General features: G+C 40.6%; 1 protein-coding gene across 4 annotated transcripts in view; it reads left to right on the top strand.

The window, feature by feature from the left end:
- The first annotated feature begins 12,047 nt into the window (after window positions 1–12,047).
- Slc25a14 (solute carrier family 25 member 14) overlaps window positions 12,048–21,482 on the top strand; it is a 38,636-nt gene continuing 29,201 nt past the window's right edge. The window contains exons 1-4 of one of the 4 annotated variants that reach the window (XM_036174909.1): window positions 12,048–12,293; window positions 12,424–12,670; window positions 17,776–17,869; window positions 19,467–19,614. In XM_036174909.1, the coding sequence (XP_036030802.1) occupies window positions 12,596–12,670; window positions 17,776–17,869; window positions 19,467–19,614 (317 nt within the window). In that variant the 5' untranslated portion in view covers window positions 12,048–12,293; window positions 12,424–12,595. Of the gene's footprint in view, window positions 12,294–12,423; window positions 12,671–13,626; window positions 13,705–13,807; window positions 13,853–17,775; window positions 17,870–19,466; window positions 19,615–21,482 lie in introns of those variants that run through there. The other 3 variants (XM_036174910.1, XM_036174912.1, XM_036174911.1) reach the window with 3 other exon arrangements.

Here is a 21,482-nt window from a genome sequence, read left to right on the forward strand (position 1 = left end):
TTAGAGAATTTCTTGTATCTAACAATGTAAATAATTATAAATGTAAATAATTCTATCAAGAAACCATGTAAGTGGTATATTCTTGCTGCCTAGTAGAGGAAAATAGTGAGAATTCAGCTGTGATTGGTATGCCATGAACTGACGAATCTGTTTGTTATTAATCTATTTTTAAAAACATCATATTGTTTCTTCTAACACTAAGTAGGAATTACATTGGTGGGAATAATAGCATATCCTCCCATCAAAATGACATATGCGAAATGGCAGACTGCATTAGAGCTCGAAACAACAACAGCAAAAATCCCCAAATGGTGTGTGTCTGAAGACTGATAGCTTTCCTGCCAGCTCTCACTTTTCTAGTGTCCTACTCATTCACTGAATGGTGCAGAAATGATGCCTGATAGCCCTACCCTTCAAGAAATCCGCCATAGGACAAGGAGAAAGAAGTATAAAGCAAATGATTATGGGTCGTAATAAATATGAAAACATTTCACCAGCTAGTCTCCCATAGGAGCAGACAAGGCTGAGGATCTGAGCAAATGGCTGTTTCTTCTTCTGAAATAGTTTTCTGGCTAAAGTGGCAAACTGGTACTCATTCCTCTGGAAAAGAAATACTAATCTATCAGATAAGATTATATGCCTCTTCCTCCCTGGGGTCTGTAGCCTCACCACTGAGCTGTGGAATTATACCACTGATTGTGGAGTCCTCAAAACTCCATATACTCATTTCATGTTTGGGCCTTTGTTACCAAAAAATGGCCATTGAACCTATACTAGTCAGAAACAACTCTATTATAAGTAACAGAAACCTCAAATTCTTTTTTTCTCATTTTTCTTTATTAAGAAATTTTCTGCTCATTTCACATACTATCCACAGATCCCCCTCCTCCCACCCCCAGCCCTCTCTCCCAAGCCACCCAGCATTCTCACATCCCCCAAATTGAAGTCTCCCATGGGGAGTCAGCAGAGCCCAGCACACTGAGCCTAGGCAGGTCCAAGCCCCTTCCCACTGCACCAAGGCTGTGCAAGGTGTCACATCACAGGCACCGGATTCCAGAAGCCTGCCCATGCACCAGAGACAGAGCCCAATCCCCCTGCCTGTGTGCCCCCAAACAATTTGAGCAAAAACAACCTTCTTCCGTATCCAGAGGGCCTAGTCCAGTCCCATGGGGGCTCCTCAGCCACCAGTCCACAGTTCATGGGCTTACACTAGTGTGGCCGGTCATCTCTGCATGACCTCCCATCATGATCCTGACATCCCTCACCTGCAGTATCTCTCCTCTCTCTCATCAATTGGATTCCTGGAGCTCAGCCTGGTGCCTGGCCATGGATCTCTGTATCTGCCTCCATCAGTCACTGGACAAAGGCTCTATGATGACAGCTAGAAACCTTAAATTCTAATGCTCTAATCAGTAAATGTAGAACTGTATTCAGAAAGTTTTGTATTTGGGGGCTCAATGGGAGAATCAAAGATTTTCTTTCTGCCTATTCTTTTTAAAAGTCTGGTTAATTTTATCTTGCCTTTTCTTGTGGCTGGAAGATGGCTGCCCACAGCCCTCGGGTTCCTTGTTTCTCTGAATACATGTAGAAGAGTTAGTTGCTTCTAAAACTCCTTGTGTAAGTTAGGGTTTCTATTGCTGTGATGAAATACCTTGACCAAAGCAACTTGGGGAGGAAAGGATTTGTTTGATTTCTCATCATCACTGTTCATCATTGAAGGAAGTCAGGACAGGAACTCAAGCAGGGCACGAACCTGGAGGCAGAAGCTGATGATGCAGAGGCCATTGTGAGGTGCTGCTGCTTACTGGCTTGTTCCACCTGGCCTGCTCAGCCATCTTTCTTATAGCACCCAGGACCAGCAGCACCACTCACAATGGGATGGGCCTTCTCCATCAATCACTAATTAAGAAAATGCCCTACAGGTATGTGTACAGGCTGGTTTTTATAGAGGCATTTTTCTCAGCTGATGCACCCTCCTCTCCAATGACTCTATCTAGCTTGTGTCAGTTGACATAAAAATAGCCAGCACATTCCCACAGAAGAATAGCTAAACAAACAAACAAACAAACAAATAAAAAACAAAAAACTTTCCTAAAACCAACTCTCATGGTCTTCAATTGCATCATAGCTAAACAATAGCCTAGAATGTAACTATTTAGATTTATTGAGCTGGGATTGTGCTAATTCATTTATAATGGAAACCTACAGGCTAGTATGTGACACAAATGAACTGGAGGTGACTACAACAGGGTCTGACACTGGGTCATGGTTTAACCATTGACATCATCACAGAACTCCCTAACTACAATCGACTCTTACACACACACACACACACACACACACACACACACACACACACACACATGCGATGAACACTTCTGGGTTGTAAGAAATCATTTTGATCCCGAAGGCAGAGGCAGGTACAGCTCTGTGAGTTCGAGGCCAGCCTGCTGGTCTACAGAACAAGTTTCAGGGTAACACAGAGAAATCATGTCTCAAAGAACCAAAAGAAAACAAAATGAAAAATAAACCATTTCCATTATATTCCAACCAGAGTTCAAGTGGCTCCTTTCTGCTGCTCCACTGTCCTCAAACTTTTTTTTTTCCTTGCAGCTTACTATTCCAGGTGGGCCTTCTTTCTCAGCAATGTCTCTTCTGCCTTTTACATCTAAACTGCATCCGCGGACCCCAAAATTGACTGCTTGTCTCTGGAAAATCTTGACCTCCATTCCCGAATTGAACAGTATTGAAGTCTGTTCCTTTCTGCTCTGTTTTAAGCTTCTTCCTCAGGCCAAATACATAACTTGTGTCAGAATGGTAGTGGCTCCTATTCTGTAAAACGAAGAAGACTGTTTCTGGTCCATTTTCCTTCCTGCTGTGTTATTCTGGGGCCCCAAGTCATATTGGAAAGTATTGCAGACATGGGGAGTTGAGTGGGTGCTGGGTTTGGAAACTTAAAGCCCATTTTGCCTTGTGAAAACTGGGCACACATCCAACCTGACAGAGGACTCTCATTCCTCCTTTCTGTGAGCTAAGCATCATTTTGAGCCTTTTAGGGCTCAGCCTCCCTGAATCCAAGAGTTGAGGACAGAGGAGGACAGCCATCTCTATCATGGACAGCGTGCCTCTGCAGCTATGTGTCCCGGCCCGCTTTTGGGAGGCTCTAAGGAGAGAGATTGAGAGAGGGGAGGGTCTTCCCTGCTTACAGCTCCCTGCTCTTCAAGGTGGGGGCATTCTTCTTCTTGCCTGGCTTACAGAGAGCCCGGAAGCTTGTCCCCATGCCCTTACTGAGGACTTTCTGCTCCAGTCACTGACTAGGCCCTCAGTGCCTCTGAAGGCTCCCTGGTGCTCTTTCAGTAGCAGCCCACTTCCTTCCAGCAGGTGGCAGAAGCAAACTGGGGACTAAAGGGTAAACTTGGGAGTTTTTCTCTCCACGTTTGGAAGGCATTTGAGGCTGGTAAGGAAATCGCCTTCACTGGGAGCTGAAGGAGGGAGCACTTCTCCTTAGAGAAGATAAAGCTCACCCTCTCTTTTCTGAGGGACAGGCAGCTTCCTCTTCACGTACCCGAGGGCCAGGCTGGACAAAGGGACCACTGGTGGTAAAGGGGGAAGCCAGACCTGTTTCTTTAGGCCAGGGAACTTCATTCAATTAGTTAACTATTGCACTAAGGGCAAACATTGCCGCTGCTAGGTGTTCGTGGAGCACTGGGGGTGGGGAGGTAGGGCGTGCTAGAGGTGGATGAGAGGCACTTCAATCCGGAGATGGGGCGAACACACACACACACACACACACACACACACACACACACACACACACACACACACACACCTCTGCACGTGCACGTGGTTCAGACATGCTCCTGTGCTTCAGGGAGCTCAGGAGAGAAGATAGCGTAGGACTCCCAAGCCAGTCAAAGTCTAGGGCAGGCCAGTCCTGGCAGGGTAGCAAAAGTGGGAGGAGGCCAAATGGGGAAGAAGGACTACTGGTAAAAGGAACAGTAGTTGTCTCCCTTCCTCTCTGTCACCCTCCTGGTCCTCTCTACTCTCCCCTCCCCCACTTCCAGAGAGGCGCTTTCTCACCCCCCTCCCCGCACTGCACTGTGGATATGCTGCTGTTAGGGTGTCAGTAGCTAAACCTGCTCTGTCAAGGGCAAATTATCTGCAACTATGCAACTGGTCAATTTCATCCTTACCCACGAGTAGGTCATTGCAAAGCTCCCCTTGAGCGCCACCACTCCCTTAAGCAGAAACTGAAGACAAAAAGTTTTGAGAACTGCTTGGTTTCTGGCAGCACAGAGGAGCTGATAGCCTTTTGCACCAGTGGGGGCACTGGGCTGCCTCACCTCCTGCCTGCACCGTTTTATGCCAGAATGGGAAGTACTTCAAGTGGCCTTTGAAGCCCATAATAGTTTGCCTATTCCATAGCACCCCACGGGGAATCCTTATTCACGATTTTGGCTTTGGTCATTTCTCATTGAGCCATTTTCTCCAGTCTTAGGTTGTCCTAAGACTAGCTCCATTGCAGCACTTGGCCGCCATAGGGACCAACAGGTCGCCAAGCCGCCCTCTGGATGGGAGGGCAGTATGTACTTTCTGAAACACGTTGGGATTCTGTTGAGGTTTCCAGGAAAGGAGAGAATCAAAGTGATTAGGTAGTGTAAACTACATCTGCTTTGAGAAGGAGGTACTCTAGGTTCTTTCAAATTGGACATCTGAACTTTAATGTCCTGTTTAGACGTGCAGATTTCTTTGCTGCCTCTGTATAAATAATGCATCACACGTCTTTAATCCTAGCATTCAGAAGGCAGAGATCTCTGTGAGTTCAAGGCCACACTGGAAACAGAGCCAGGTGTAGTGGCACATGCCCTTAATTCCAACACTAGCTAACCATAGAGGTCTGGAAGTCTGTACAGACAGACAGGAAGTGATAAAGTTGGGTGGAAAGAAGAAGTGATGTAGCTGAGCAGAGAGAGGAAGTAAGATGGCAGGGCACATAAAGGTACACAGGAAGCAGCTCTCTTGGGCTGAAGATTGCCTAGCAGTAAGAATTTGTGGCTGGCTTGTTCTATTCCTCTGATCTTTCAGCTTTTACCCCAATATCTAGCTCTGGATTTTTTTTTTTTTATTAATAAGACCATTTAGCAATTTGTGTTACAAAGCTGCCTTTACTTGATTTTTATACACTCCTTGTGGTTTTGGTTTCCAATGGTCTTTGCTTCTGGAATGTTTCTTTTTTATTCATTAATTTTTTTCATTTATTTTACATCCTAACCACAGTTTCCTCTCCCTCCTCTCCTTTCATTCCCTCCCCCTTCCCCTCTGCCTCTCTCTCTCTCTCTCTCTCTCTCTCTCTCTCTCTCTCTCACACACACACACACACACACACACACACACACACACACACACACCAGAATAGCAAAAGGAATCCTGAATAATAAAATTGCTGGGGGTATCACCATCCCTTATTTCAAGTCATAATACGCAGCTATAGCAATAAAATCAGAATGGTATTAGCATAAAACCAGAAATATTGATCAATGAAATTTAATTGAAGACCCAGCCAAAAAATCCACAGCACCCATGGACACCTGAATTTTGTTTTGTTTTGTTTTGTTTTTTGAGATAGGGTTTCTCTGTAGCTTTGGAGCCTGTCCTGACTAGCTCTGTAGACCAGGCTGGCCTCGAACTCACAGAGATCCACCTGTTTCTGCCTCCCAAGTACTGGGATTACAGGCATGTCCACAACTGCCTGGCTAGATATCTCAGCAGGGTATGGTGGCACATGCCTTTTTTTTTTTTAAGATTTATTTATTTAATATACATATATTGTTCTGTCTGCATGTGTTCTTGCAGGCCAGGAGAGGGCCACAATGTGGTTGCTGGGTATTGAACTCAGGACCTCTGGAAGAACAGTCAGTGCTCTTAACCACTGAGCCATCTCTCCAGCCCCCTGAATTTTTATAAAGCCAGAAATACACACTGAAAAACAGACAGCATCTTCAACAAATGGTGCTGGTCAGACTGGATGCCTGCATGTAGAAGAATTCAAATAGATCCATAATTATCATCCTGCACAAAACTCAAGTCCACATGGATCAAAGACCTCAACATAAAACTAGTTACGCTGAACCTGATAGATGAGAAAGTAGAGAATAGCCTTGAACTCATTGGCACAGGAAAAGACTTTCCAAAGAGAACACTGCTAGCACAGGCACTAAGATCAACAATTAGTTAATGGAACCTCATAAAACTCAAAAGCTTCTGCACAGCAGAGGACATTATCTTTCTGACAAAGGGGCAGCCTATAGAATGAGGGAAGATTTTTACCAACTACAAACTTGACAGAGGGCTAATATCCAAAATACACAAAGAAACCAAAAAACTAGATATCAAGAAAATAAATAACTCAATAAAAAATGGAGTTCAGATATAAACAGAGAATTCTCAATAGAGGATTTTCAAATGGATGAGAAACTTTAAAGAAATGTTCAACATCGTCAGTCACCAAGGAAATGCAAATCAAATCTACTTAGAGATTTCATCTTACACCTGTCAGAATGGCTAAGATCAATAAAAACAAGTGACAGCTCATGCTGGCAAGGATGTGGAGCAAGGGGAACACTTTTTCATTGCTGGTGGGAGTACAGATTTGTACAACCACTATGGAAACCAGTGTAGCTGGAACCCATCAAGCTATATCACTCTTGAACATATACTCAAAGGATGCCTCATCCTACCACAGAGACACTTGCTCAAACATGTTCATTGCTGCTCTAGTCATAATACTCAGAATTTGGAGACAACCTGGATGTCCCTCAACAGAAGAATGGATAAAGAAAATGTGGTACATTTACACAGTGGAGTATTAGTCAGACTTAAAAAAATGAAATAATGAAATTCTCAGGTAAATGGATCAAATAGAAAAAAAATCATTGAGTGAGGTACCCAGATTCAGAAAGATAAATATGCTATGTATTCACTTATGTGCAGATATAAGTTGTTAAGTCAATGATAACCAAGCTCTGTAGAATCACAGGGGTTAGGTATGGACTTAGAGTAAGGGTTTACAGAGAACAGATAGATCTTCCTAGGAAAGGGAAATAGAATAGATAGTTATGGATAGCTGGAGGGCCTGGAATAGGAGGATCAAGTTGGGAGGGGAAGAGGAAGGAGGATGAGGGAAAGAATATGGGAAGAGAAAGCTAAAACGAAGGGTCATTTGAGGGGTTATATGGAAACCTAATATAGTAGAAGCTTCCTAAAATATATACATATATGAAGGCGATCTAAATGAAATCACCAAATAATGGATGAGACAGAGTCACAATTGGGTATCTCTTGTCATCAAATGAAGTTTTCAGTGTTGGGATTGGGTTACATCTAATTGAGTTGTTGGCCAAAGGGGTCTCATAGGAATCCCCATCAATCCAGGCTGTTCTCTAAAAACTTATGGCAAGGCCCTATTGTAAACAACAATCTATCTCTTTTTCTCTGAAAATAAAACTGCCTTTTATCCCTTTGACCCTTATCTGTCTAAGCTATCTGCCAATTTTTCTGCAGTGTAGGGGAAAGTGTGCTCTGTCACTAGGCAACCTGTGTACAGCTAGATGCCTCTGGTGATAGTTAAAGGGAGATCTGGAACTAGAGGTAAGATGTGAGAAAGGAGAAAGTTAAGCTTAACTGGCACATCCGCCAGGCCTTCTCAAACAGGTAGTTTGGAGGCTAGGGTCTGTTCCTAGAGAGTACAGAGGTATCTCTGATAAGGTACTTTCCTGGGTCTGGGGATGGACCTGGCCAGATGCTGCCAATGATGATAAATTACAGGGAGGTTTGGACTGGGGTCTGGCTGTGCATTAGCTGTCAGCACAGAAGGTTATCTTAATATTCCTAGAAGTGGTTAGGAAAGGAGTTAGAAGTCTATAAAGTTAGTAAGGCTGTAAGAAAAGGAGGGTCTGAGCTAAATTGTGCGAAGCTGTTACTTAAGGTCCACCTGACCTAGGCAGTGTCTCCTTGTGGAATTTACCTTAGTTCAGGAGACTGTTATTCCTGTTAGTCCTTAAATGTAGCTAAGGGAGATATCTGATTCCAGCGGTAAAAGGAGAAGAAACAGATGGGCAATTAGGAAAACTATAAAGGCACACATGATTTTCATAACAGAACACAGCTGATATATAACAAGCCAATTAACACCAAAAGCTCCTTGGAATTTGGCTTCCTCTGGAGGAAATCCTTGATCCCTTCAGGTAGTGACTTTGCCATAACCAGCTGAGTTCTTAGGATATATTCCTGCAGCCCATATCACTGAACTGGATACTAGAATGGTTTAATGAAATTCATGTAAATGCTGGAGAGCTCAGAATGTCTATTGTTTAGTTAATAGTGTTATACCACATAAATATCTTGCTTTTTGACTAACATGCCAAGTTACATAAATGTTAGCAATTAGCTTGGAGAAGCGGATAAGAGAACACTGTAGTATCTTTATAACTTCTATGTAAATCCAAATTATTCTAGATTTTTTTTTTGAGACAGGATTTCTCTGTGTAACAGCCTTGGCTGTCCTTGAACTCACTTTGTAGACCAGGCTGGCCTTGAACTCACAGAGATCCACTTGCCTCTGCCTCCTGAGTGCTGGGATTAAAGGCATGGTCCACCACACCCTCCTCCAAATTTTTCTAAAATAAAACATTTTGCCACAATAAAAGAAAAAAGATAAAAAAAATTTATGAAAAGTTCTGTTTTTTCCACAAACAATAATTACAAACAAATGATAAGGAGCCAAAATTAGCCCCTACCTCATAGTGTTCTTTAAATATGATATAGTTCTGGGCTCATAAAGAATATTCAATAAAATATTGATAAATGTTTTTGTAATAATTTAGAATCACTTAAGGGTAGTATATGTCTTTTGAGTGTGAATTGGATGTGTGCAAGAAGATGTGTAAACAGACTTCTTAAGTTTTCATATTCAAACTAATCACATAGGCATCATGAAAAATGCTGATTCTGATTTAAATAGGACTTGGCTGGAGTCTGACTTATCAGAATTAATTATAAGCTCCAAGTGTTCCTGATATTGTCACTTGTTCTCAGCTGAGTAGCAGAGAGCTAGATGCTTTGTTGAGAAGTACATGATAATGCATAGGATAGAGCAAGGAGTCAGATCTCTGCTGCCTTGCATGGTGGCCACCTACCACATGTGGTTACTGAGCAGTTGAAAAGTGCCCAGTCTGAATCTGAGGTGTAATGCAAGTATAAAATACATAGTGATTCAGCAGAAAATAGACTAAATTGTCTCATCAATAGTTTCTATTGACTGAAATCTGAAATGGAAATGTTTTGAATATATTGGATTAGGGTGGAACTCAGTAGGAGAGCACTTGCCTAGCATGCATGCATGAGGTCCTAGGTTTGAGCCTCTAAGCACAGTAAAAATGTGAAAAAGAAAGATTTAGAAACACCCAAGAATCTAGGAGATTGGCTGGTATCTCAAAGTTGACACAATCTTAAATAATTTATTTCTTTTGTTGTGGTAGTCTGGAAAGAACTCAAAGCTGATAGGAAGGGTAAATGGACAGGGAGAGAATGGCTCTTAGGAGCAGCAAGAGATGTTTTAGCAGGGTCTAAACAAGTGTCTATAAAAAACCTTCTAAGTTACATTAGAATTAGATTCCATGAGGGCGGTGGTGGCACACGCCTTTAATCCCAGCACTCGGGAGGCAGAGCCAGGTGGATCTTTGTGAGTTCGAGGCCACCCTGGGCTACCAAGTGAGTTCCAGGAAAGGCGCAAAGCTACACAGAGAAAATCTGTCTCGAAAAACAAAAACAAACAAACAAAAAAAAGAATTAGATTCCATGATTCTGTCCTCTTGAATAGCTTATATAATTAGGTAAATCACAACTTAAACATAACCCAAGACAAAATATGTGTGGTCAAAAACCGATCTTTATGGGAGAGACTAGATCATAGAAGACAATTTATAAGGGAAATGTCCAACTTTGATACGGATTAGAACTTTGTGTATTAAAGATCTTTGTGTATTCATTTAGCATTAAAGAATGCTAAAACTGAAAGAATGCAACCACATTGCAAATGTGTTAGTGTGCTGTGTGCTTATAATGTTTCTACAATTGCTATTTTCTTTGCTCACGTGTAGAATTTTAAATGTGAATCATTTGAAAACAAATGACCTTTTAAAAATTTATCTAGTCGATAAGTAGATTAACTGTTGGTAGTAGGGACTGAGTGGGAAAATATAGTCTTGTACAAAAGCTAAGATAGTGGTTTGCTTGAGGGACAGGCCATAAATCTACAAGTTTCAGTGAGCTGGATGTGAAACACAAACCCAGGCCATAGCTGCACATATACTTCATGTCACTGAAGAGAGTCCAAACCTTCCAAGTTATAGTCTACCCATTTGTCTGAAAGGGTGTTGCTCTGCTGGTGTCTAAAATGAAAGAGAATTCACATTTTAAAATAAAAAAAATATTTACTTTATGGGTGTTTTGTCTGCATGTATTTCTGCACACCACTTGAGTACCTGGTGTCAGTGGAGGTCATTGAATCCCTTGGGACTGGAGTTATTGCCGTTTATTGAGCTTTGGGAACTGAGTATTGGGAATTGAACCCCTGTCCTCTAGAAAAGCAGCTAGTGCTCATAACTGCTGAGCCATCTCTTCAGTCTCATAGAATTCACATTTTGAAATGCATGCAAGTGTTTCTTATCTCTAGAGTAATGATGTTTCTGACATTAACAAAGTCATTTTTTAGAGTTGTGAGCTTGGTGACTGAAGTCAGTCTCAAGTTGAAATCTGAATTCTGCCAGTTATGATGTAACTCTGCTACACTTTCATGACCTAATTTTTCCTAGTCGTTAGGAGGGGAAAATAATTGTATCAACATTGTAAAGCAGCTGCAAGCAAAAGAGCTCTTAGCATCACAGTTGGCACATGGTTAAGTACTCCATAATGTCATCTATTATCATGTGTGCTGCCTGAAGAAAATTTTCAGGTGGAAAAAAAGTAGTTGTGAATGAGATGAGGAAGATTCTTTTGGAATAAATGAATTTAAAACATTAATTTATTCAACAAATAATCTCAGGACCATGTGCCTTGAACTCACTTATACTTATGTAAATAATAAGCACGATTATTAACACTTGTTGATTGTGGAAACTGTGATACATTGAAAAAAAATTGGGGGTAGCCTTAATTTAGCTAATGGATTCACCCAGAAGTTTATTGTTTTCTTTTCCAGTGGCCCTAGGAACTGGGGTCTGAAGCTGATGTTTAAGCTTTTCTGGCCAATTATGAGGTGCGGATTAACTCCCATTATTCTTTTCAGATTCATTTGCTTTAACTTTTCATGGTCCTCTTTCTGTTCCCGAAGTTTCTATCTCCCAGCTTGGAGAACACGGCATGTAGCTTCAGCTCCCGCTATCTGACATTCAGTAGATGAGGCTTATTTGCTTCCCTCATCCATCCTTATTTTCCTTTCTGAGTCCGGGTTCAGTGTCTAAATTCCGCTCACCTCCTAGTTTTCATTTTTTTTAATCTTAAATTCTCCCACTCTTAAAAAAATGTATTTATTTATTCTTCTCTCATATATTACATCCTCAACCGCAGTTTTTCCCACTCTTCCCTGCTCCCAGACCCCCCCCCCCCCCTCCCCTGTCCCCAAGGACCCATTGTTCCTGTTTCCTTTCAGAGAAGAGCAGGCCTCTCAGGGATATCTACCAAACATGGCATAACAAGTTACAGTAAGACTATGCACAAACCCTCATGTCAAGGCTGGGCGAGTCAACCAGTAGGAGGAAAAGGGTCCCAAAAGCAGGCAAAAGAAATTCTCCCACTTTATCTTAAATCTTTTGATCGACCTCCCTCTACGTGATGCCCCTCCCTCCGTCTTGCATTTTTAAGGCTACACGGACCATCTGGTAAGCTCCAGGTGGGTGGGTGACAAGGCATCGCCTCTGCCCTCTCTGGTGAGCACATTCGCTGCAGAAGCAGCTGCATTCTCACGCCTTAGCGCCCTCTCTGGAAAGGCAGTGGCTAGCTCCCGACCTTTTGCACACACAGCCTTCAGACTCTGGCCTTTTGACCCTAATGGCTTCCTTTCATTCGCGCCTTCCTTTTCAGGTTAGGAGGGGGCGGAGTTAGGATGGCTTGCGCCACTGTTACCGAGGCGACGCCTTGGTTACTTCCGTTTCTTTCAATGCTTCCGGGTTGGCGCTGCGGTGGTGTTTCCTACTGTGGGAGCCTCCGCTTTCCAGTCGCCTGATGAGCTTGAGCAGGTGAGGGGGAGCTCCTGGACTTCCAGGTTGGGGAGCGGGGTTGGGTTGAGACAGGCTGCGCAGGGCCGAGCTGGCCTGGTTCCCGGCCTGGGAGGGGCTTAACGGTCCTTTGATCTCTCTCTCCCCTCAGCTGAGTCCCTTCCCTGTCTTTCACTCTTCTGGCATCGGTGGCTTTACTTCTTCGATTGAACCCTGCTTCCTCGATCCCCCCGGGAGGCCGCCTCCTTCAGGCGCCTCCCTTCTCTCTACGAACTCGCTCTGACAGCTGAGGAACTGGCAAGATCCTGCTACCCAGAGGGTGAATGGGTATCTTTCCCGGAATAATCCTAATTTTTCTAAGGGTGAAGTTTGCAACGGCGGCTGTGATTGTAAGCGGAGTAAGCAAACATCTCCATTGTATCAGTGTGAGGGATGCTGTTGAAAGATGCTCCCTATCACTTTCTATCCCCCGTCACTCCTGAGGTTGAGGCGTTGAAGGCATCTATTAAAATGCAGTTCAGTTACTTGATTGGGATCACAGCTATTATTAACATGAATTTTGTTTCTCAGATAAGGTAACAGCAGGGACATTTATAGTTTTCTACCAGTGCTTCCTTGCCCAACCCCTAGAGATGCTTAGAGTAGCCATAACTCTTTCCTCCTCTTCATTTATATCATGAAGTGTCTTTTGTCTCCATTTCAACATATTAACCCCATTGCTAATGAGCACTCTTTTTTGCCTACTTTACACCCTCCTAAGCTATTTCCCTACCTCTTCTGTTTGCAATCCACTGCGCTTGTAGTCCCTAGTAGCTAATATAATACCTTAATTCACTTCCCTATAAACAGAACTAGTCTTCCTCCAACATCTTGTTTTCAAGCCTTTCAGTAGAACCTACTCCTTTCACTTGTTCTGCCAAAAAGCCTATTGTGTATTCTGCTTGGGTCCTTCATTTCTGTCTCAGTACAAACTATATTGATGCCTACCTCCACATGATTGTGTATGTTTGCACATTTGTCTTTATTTATCCTATTCACCCATCCCAGATATCTTCCTTACCTGCTCCTACCCAGATTCAATCTGCTTACTATTGAGACCCAGTTTCAATTTTCTCACTTCCAATAGCTTTTCCAAAGTATTCAAATGCATGCCTTTTGTTTTCTTGCTTTTATAGATTGCTACACAGTAGTAATTTCTTCTACCAGATGATTGTCCAGGGAAGATAGGTGGACTGAAAAATATTGCCTATGTTGGAACATATTTCTGTGAATTTTTTTTGAGACAAGGTCTCATTATGTAGAACAGGCTGACCTCAGATGAACAGAGAACCATCTGCTTCTGCCTCTCAGGTGCTGGATTCAAACACATCTATCACCACACCAGGCTGTGATTTTTACAAGCTTGACCAGTTACATTGAGAGCACATTGCAGGTTTGAGTATTTCGTATGCCTTGAACACATAGCTTTAGGCCTAGTGCTATCATCCGAACATGAGAATGTTCTGAACGTGTCTAATACCTACTCTTTCTTAAAGGAGAAACCAAGAAGGTCACCCAGAATTTCCTGACCAGACTTTGAAGTAAGTGTAGGGGCTATATAATATGGATTCTAGGATATTTTTATTGTTATTTGTTAGGTTTTCAAGATTTCCACAATCAGATTCTAGGAATAGATGCACAAATTCTGAAGACAAATTTCATTGGCTTCTTTATATAATAAAAATATTTAGGACACTATTTATATTGTTACTTAGATATGTTTTCTGTCCTTTCACCCAAAACTTAGGTTAGCTTCCATATGTCAAAATAGCTTTATGAGGAGTTGGGATACTTTATGAAGTAATTCTCTGCAACAAAAGCAAGAGACAAGGGTTTGTAGGTAGAGAATCTGGGGATCAGGAGAGTGTTGTATAGGGTGTATAGTATTGGCCAGGTCCAGCAAATTACTTTTGTGGCTTCTTCTGTAATTGTTTATATACAGGTTGCATACATAAGACACTCAACTATTTGATATGTTTGTCCTCATTCTATACTAGTTTTTATGAGGTTTATAAAAAGTTTTTTGAAGTCATATTTTAGGGAATCTTACCTATTTAAGAGGAGAAGAGATGGGATAACTAGAGAATAAACCTCACCCTTGTCATCATTTTATGCCTGAATTTAAGATGTTGAGTAAACAGATTTCTCAAAAAAATTGCATAGGTGTAGAATGATAGGTGGGGCATAACTTGCATCCATGTATCCAGCTTTATGTAAAAGACTTTGATATTCACTGAAACTTTAATGCTTCACTTGGATGATATGCCTCTCTGAAAAGAAACAGAGGCATAGTAACTGAAGTAAAACATGTGCAATGAAGAAAATGATCACGACTATTTAGCCTGAGAAAGAGAAAAATGTAGGGACATTAAAGCTGACTTTCAATATTTGAAGGGCTCATTTGTGCGGACATAAATTTGTTCAGAGTGCCTCCAAATTGTTGTAAGGAAGGGCTGTATAAAGTCTAATCAAAGGAGATACAGAATTTCTTTCATAACTTTGATTTCTAACATTGGAGTGAAAGATTTTACTATCAGATGTGACCATGGAGGTGGTAAAGGGACAGTGTTGGTTTTGGTCAGTCTTCTACAGGCTTGTGTAATTTTATGGACTAATAGAATTTAGATGAAAATATGGTGGAGGGGATACAGATAAAGATCGCTATGCTTATCTTGCCAAATAAAGACACTAAATATTATCAACTACCTACTATTATCATTTTATGTAAGAAAGATTATTTATCAGTGCTCCCAGGATAAACAATAGGATTTAGTAGTCATTTAAATGATGACATATGTGTAGCTGAAAAAAAAAAAAAACTTCCTTAGGAACCCCTGGGCTACCTGACTTAAGATCCAGAGACTGATCTTTCTGTTTCCTAGTATGACTCTGTCCCCAACACTTAGTGATTTGTTATTGCTCCTGAACATTGAGCATTTTTCTTATTAAAAGATTGGGTAGAGGGCTAGAGAGATGGCTCAGTTGTTAAGAGCAGTAGCTGCTCTGCCAGAGGAGAGGACTCAGGTTCAAGTCCCAACACTCACATGGCAGCTCACAACCACCTGTGACCAGTTCCAGAGGATCAAACACCCTCTTCTGGTCTTCATGGTCATTAGGCATGCATGTGGTGCAGAGACACACATGTAAGCAAACACTCATACACACAGAAAATGATAAAACACTAAATATTTTCTAAAACATTGAAGAGTAGGTCCTAAAGATGTGGAAGAATTTTTTTCTATACTGAGAAAGGATTCATGAAGTTGTAAAGGGAAAGTCTGGGGGAGAAGCACAGCAGACATTTGAAATATCAAAGACTATTTAGGGAAATCTCTAAATTTGACACCAGAGAGTGATTTTTTCCCCTCTTTTTTTTGTGTTTTTTTTGGAGATAGGGTCTTATATAGCTCAGGCTGATCTCAAGCTTCCTGTATAGAAAAGGGTGACTTTGAACTGCTGATCCTCCTGACTCTTCTTTCCAAGTGCTGGAATTACAGGCATGTGCCACCACGTCAGACTTAAAATTTATTTTTTCTTGTCAACTTAGGAGGAATGTCGTAGTTCTATTTTTCCTATCAATTTGATCTTTAGAGTTTTAATGAACTTTCCTCCTATAGGGGTATCTCTCACATATGCAATATATACTATGGTTGAAAGGAAGCTTCCACAATTATTTTTGTAGTATGTAACTAAGACATTTATCTGCATGCTTGCTAGCCCCTCTGGAAAATTGCTCTGCTTCATTTTAGAGAATTACTTTTGTAAAAAATAAATCAAAACCCTGTTGCCTCTGAGAACAGAATGTGACTCAATGGTGCTAACCCAAACTTGGCAAGGAGAAGATGGACAGCAAATGCTATCTATTAAAATGTAAATTCAGCAGTGTAGTAATAACTAGCTAACTTATTGAGCAAAGTTTCACGGATTTTTCTAGGTGTTTAATATGTATTATTTATACACAACACAACAACCCTATGAGATGAGTTTTTATTATTATCACTTTCAGAAAATGGAGGCAGAGAAAGATTGAATAACTTTCCCAGAGCCACATTTAGTAAGTGATAGTCAAGATGTGAATCTGGAGCCATTATTCAATGTTAGATGATCTGATTTCAGTGTTCCTTTTTGACAGTTAACCTTTTTGAAATCAGGAAGTATCCAAACTTTGAAGCTCTGAAAAAGGAAGACATATTTCAAGGAAATCTGAAATTCTTTTAAGAATAAGTAGTGTTTCCAAGTGGACCAGGATTTAGCAGATGACACCTACAGCAGTAGTTTTAAAGCATCAGTATTCTTTGAGACCTTGTAGATTCTCAGGGCAAGATTTAAACCACCAATCAGAAACTTTGGGGGAGAGGCTCAGCAGTTCATGTTTTAATAACCTTTTAGATGATTCTGGTACATGCTACAATTTGACAAATATTTGCCTAGATGCTAGAGTTGTGGAAAAACAAATCCAAGAGTGAAGGAGCTGAGAGTGGCTGAAAACATAAAACTGAAGTTGTTTGTTTTTGTTTTTCGAGACAGGGTTTCTCTGTGTGGTCCTGGCTGTCCTGGAATTTTGTCAAACAGACTGTCCTCAGACTCACAGAGATCCACCTGCCTTTGTCTCTGCCTCTCAAGTATTGGGCTTAAAGGCGTGTGCCACCACTGCCCAGACAAAACTGAAGATTTTGAAGATGCCAGATCTAAGATGGATTTGATGGGGAAGAAGTAATGGCTGGGGATAGAAGTACATTACTAAAGAATTAGAACATAAAAAGTATAGTACTTGCATATGTTAATCAAGTTCAGGAGGAAGGGAAAGGAGATCACTGGATGGCTGATGTTCAATGTCAGAAGTGTGATATATCTATGTTGCTGTCATTTCTCCAGGAGCCAGAAGCAAGGTGAATTGCTACTTAGCTCAGTGTGGGCCTCACTGAGTTAGCTGCTTTGGTGTATAGCTAACTCAGTTCCTAGAACTAAGATGCTAAATTTTAGTGGAGAGTTGAGAGAGCTGAGAACATTATGGGGTAGTGTTGGGAGCTTGTCCTTTGTGCCTGAATCAAGCTAACTGAATACCATGAACTGCATTTATAAGATGCCTCAGCCTGTGTAACTTGAATTCCAGTTTCCTTGACTCATGATTGTCTAGATGAATGTCACAGATGGGTGTGCTGGATGGGCTGAAGCTTCTTTGGGTGGGGAACAATGGAAAATTAAATTAGAAAGAATGAAGGGCATATGTTGATTTTTTGAGTGATTGTACACCTACCCTACAGAATGACATTAAAGAATGAACTCATCATCATCCAGCACATGAAACAGGACTTTCCATTTTGTCTCATTTCACTTGGTGATTTTTATTTTTTCCTCTACATTTGTTTGATTTGCCAGTTTTGTTGATTCAAATCATATAATCAAGTGTTAACCAATACTCTCTTCATTCTTGTGCCCTTTTCTGATTCGTGTTTATTTTTAGCATCAGAAAAGTTCCACTTTAAGCCATGAGATGTCTGGTCTGAACTGGAAACCTTTTGTGTATGGCGGCCTTGCCTCTATTGTTGCCGAGTTCGGTAAGAATCTGAAAAAAGAATGACAAATATGAGTTTTATGCCACAGATTGTTATATATGGTGCCAATTATTTTTGGAGAAAACCAGAAAACAAATAAAGAGTGTTGTCATCTTTGTTTTAAAAATTATTGTGCCAGGCAGTGTTAGTGCACAGCTTTTATCCCAGCACTCAGGAGGCAGAGGCGGGTGGATCTCTGAGTTCGAGGCCAGCCTGGTCTGCAAAGTGATTTCCAGAACAACCAGGGTTACACAGAGAAATCCTGTCTTGAAAAGCCAAAAAATATTGTTGTTCTGTAGCTATCCAGGAATAATGATAAAGCAAATGGGATTAAGAAGTCAAATTTTGAACATTTTTGATAGCTTAGTGATTTGTTAATTTTTCCAAGCCAAATATACATAATCATAGAGGTTTATATATGATAGTGGTTTCTGTATATTCCTTGTACTAATGATCTTTCATTTATGCTGATTATAATTTTTTTCTTGTCAAGGCTTCTTTTTTGAAAATCTCACTTCCATTTTAGAAGCAAACAAGATCAAACCAGAGTGATCTCTATTTTGGTTTAAATTTTATAATATTTTTAGATTGTGACTTTTCATTTTCCAGATTTTTCTTTCCCCTAAATGATTCCTAAGTATCTACAATCCAGCAGTGTTTGTTGACTTTCTTCCTATATACTCTGGTCTTATACTATCCAGGTCACAAAAGTTCAGAACTACATATATAAAGAGCTTGCTAGTTTTAGATCTTGAAGTCTTTCTTAAAACTCAGTTTGTTCATGCAACAACCACTTTTATGTGCTGAGATAAGAAAAGAGAGTTTTATTGAAGAATCCTGCTAGAGATGACAAGAAGGCTCAGCAGGTAAAAATGCATGCTGCCAAATTTGAGGGACCTGAATTTGATCCCTGGGACCCATGTGGTTGTAGGACAGGACCAGCTCCTTCCTGTAGGTTGTCCTCTGATGTCCATGCATGAGCCATGGCAAATGTACCTCCACACATACATATGCATGCACACAAATAAAGCATAATTGAAAAAAATAATGGCTTAAGTACTCTACGGGTATTACTCCTGAACTATCCAAGGCACCGTAGTGAGTAGAACCAAGTGAGACTTGGCCAGTTTCTCTCATAATATTAGGAAGTAGTAAACACACACGTCAACACCCCCACACCCACACTATTGGAACTGCATCTAAGAGCATCTAAAGCAGCCATCCCATGCTTTCCTATGCTTGTGATAATGTGGGGAGATTTTATGAGGGAGAGATAGGGAGACTTGAGGTGGGAGAGAATGGGAGAAAAAGGCTAATAAATGTTATTGGCATTGGTATGTGACAGACAAAGTGAAAGAAACATCTAAACTTCTTTGTATTTCTGACAGAAAGTATCAGGTCTACTGTGTGGCAAGTTTTGCTTCCTAGAGAGGCTAGTGCATTTTACTTCACTTATAGCCTTTACCCTCTGGTAGTGGAGTAGATATCTGAGTGTTATGAAAAGGGCCCTGTCTTAGATTTCCAATATTACCATTGCCTTATATTTAGCCAAAACATACTTGTATTCTTTGTAAATGCTTAGGAGAATGTTCCTTCATAGGCACTTTCCCTGTGGACCTTACTAAAACACGGCTGCAAGTCCAAGGCCAGAGCATTGATGTCCGTTTCAAAGAAATAAAATATAGAGGGATGTTTCATGCCTTGTTCCGAATTTATAAAGAAGAAGGGATTTTGGCTTTGTATTCAGGGTAAGTCTGGCTTCTTTCCTTCTGTCATGAATAACTGCATAATAGTTTATACCATTCACATTTCAATTTGTAATTCTGTATTGGTGGGCTTTTGTATATCTCATCAGCTTGTAAGTCTTGAGCTTTGGATTTTGTGTTAAACTGGCTGTATGTAAGAAATGTGAAAATGGATAATGTCATTACAGCATAAGCTTTTCCCTGGCTTCCTGACACTCATTGATGGCTGTTGTAAAAGCAGCACCAGTTAGCTGTATACATTCTTGTGAAAATTTTCCTGATTTGGCAAACACTGGCTTCCTTTAAGATGGTCTTTGTGAAAACACATTATTTTGGCATATTAAATAGGAATGAAGAATAGGAGAAAGGGAGAATCTTTTTCATCACCTCTTGATTACCCCTCAGTTTATGATTTATTGTCCAGTTTGTAGTTCACCTACTGCTAATTTCCTAGCCCATCCTAAGTCTAGGCTACCAGAATTGCTGGGGGATGGAAATCAATTTTATCAGTGACCTGAGTTGGGCTTATTCAAAATATAGTTTACTTAGAGGAAAATAAAAGCAAAAAACAAACAAAAAACCGATCTTTATCCAGAATGAAATGATTCATGGATCATCTCATTTACCTTGTTCTTTCATTAGCATAGATAACCTCGATATTCTTTTCCTGATATAAGTAATAGAATGAGAAATATGCATATTTAGTCATCTGTTTTTTCTTCTTCTTCAATCTTAACCATTTGAGCTGTTGCTTTATTTCTATTTATATCTCCTAAAGTATAGTTCTGTAATTTGGATGAATCTCAAAGGAGGCATGAGTGAGAACATCTTCAGTTTATGAGCAGAATTTAAGTAGGTTGAGAGCTTGGCGCTATTGCTTCCTTTTTCTTTTTTCTTTTCTTTTTTTTTTTGAGCTGAGGATCGAACCCAGGGCCTTGTGCTTGCTAGGGAAGCGCTCTACCACTGAGCTAAATCCCCAACCCTTGCTACCTTTTTGATCAGGTTAAAGATGTATCTGCAATTTTTAGGAAATAAAGGTTGATTTTTTTTTTAACCTGTAAAGTATGGGTTAGTGTCTTAACTCTTGTAGATGGCTGCATTCAATTTGTTCATCTTTTCTAAAGGATTTTTGCATCTAAGTTCATGAGCAATATAGGTCTGTGGTTTTTGTTTGTACTATTTTTGTCTGGTTTTTTGCTATCAAGGTAATGCTAGCCAAAATGATTTGGGAAACATTCCTGCTTCTGTTTTCTGGAGAGATTGTATAAGATTAATATTATTTCTTCAACCATTTTTTAGAACTCTTCAGTAAACTTGTTTGGGCTGGGAATTTCTAATTTTTGAACTTTTATAAAACTATTAATTCAATGGGGTGGAGAGATGGCTCAGTAGTTAAGAGCACTGGCTATTCTTCCGTGGGACCTGGGTTCCATTTCCAGTACCCACATGGTGATTTACTGCCTGTAACTCCAGTTCTAGATCTTATGCCCTCCTCTGGCCTCCATGGGCATTGCATGCACATGGTGCACAGATATACTTGTAGGCAAAATACCCATATACATAAAATAAAAGTAAACATAATCTGAAAAATTTAAAAACTATGAATTCAATTTTATTTTGTAAAATTTTAATACTCTTAGTTTGGGCCACTGTAACAAAGTACCATATACTTGATGTCTTATAAATAGCAGGAATGAACTTTTCATACTTCTAGAGGTTGGGTGAGCACTTGACTATAAATTATTCTCAGCTGTGCTTTGGCTACATATTCTCTGCCTACTCCCCACTCTTTTCTAATACTGTTAACTGAGCCTACAGTCTAACACATGCTATGCAAGTGCTCTATCTGTGAACGGCCTAGTCCTCTTTTT

Source organism: Onychomys torridus, chromosome X, assembly GCF_903995425.1.
Source record: "Onychomys torridus chromosome X, mOncTor1.1, whole genome shotgun sequence".
Taxonomy (NCBI): domain Eukaryota; kingdom Metazoa; phylum Chordata; class Mammalia; order Rodentia; family Cricetidae; genus Onychomys; species Onychomys torridus.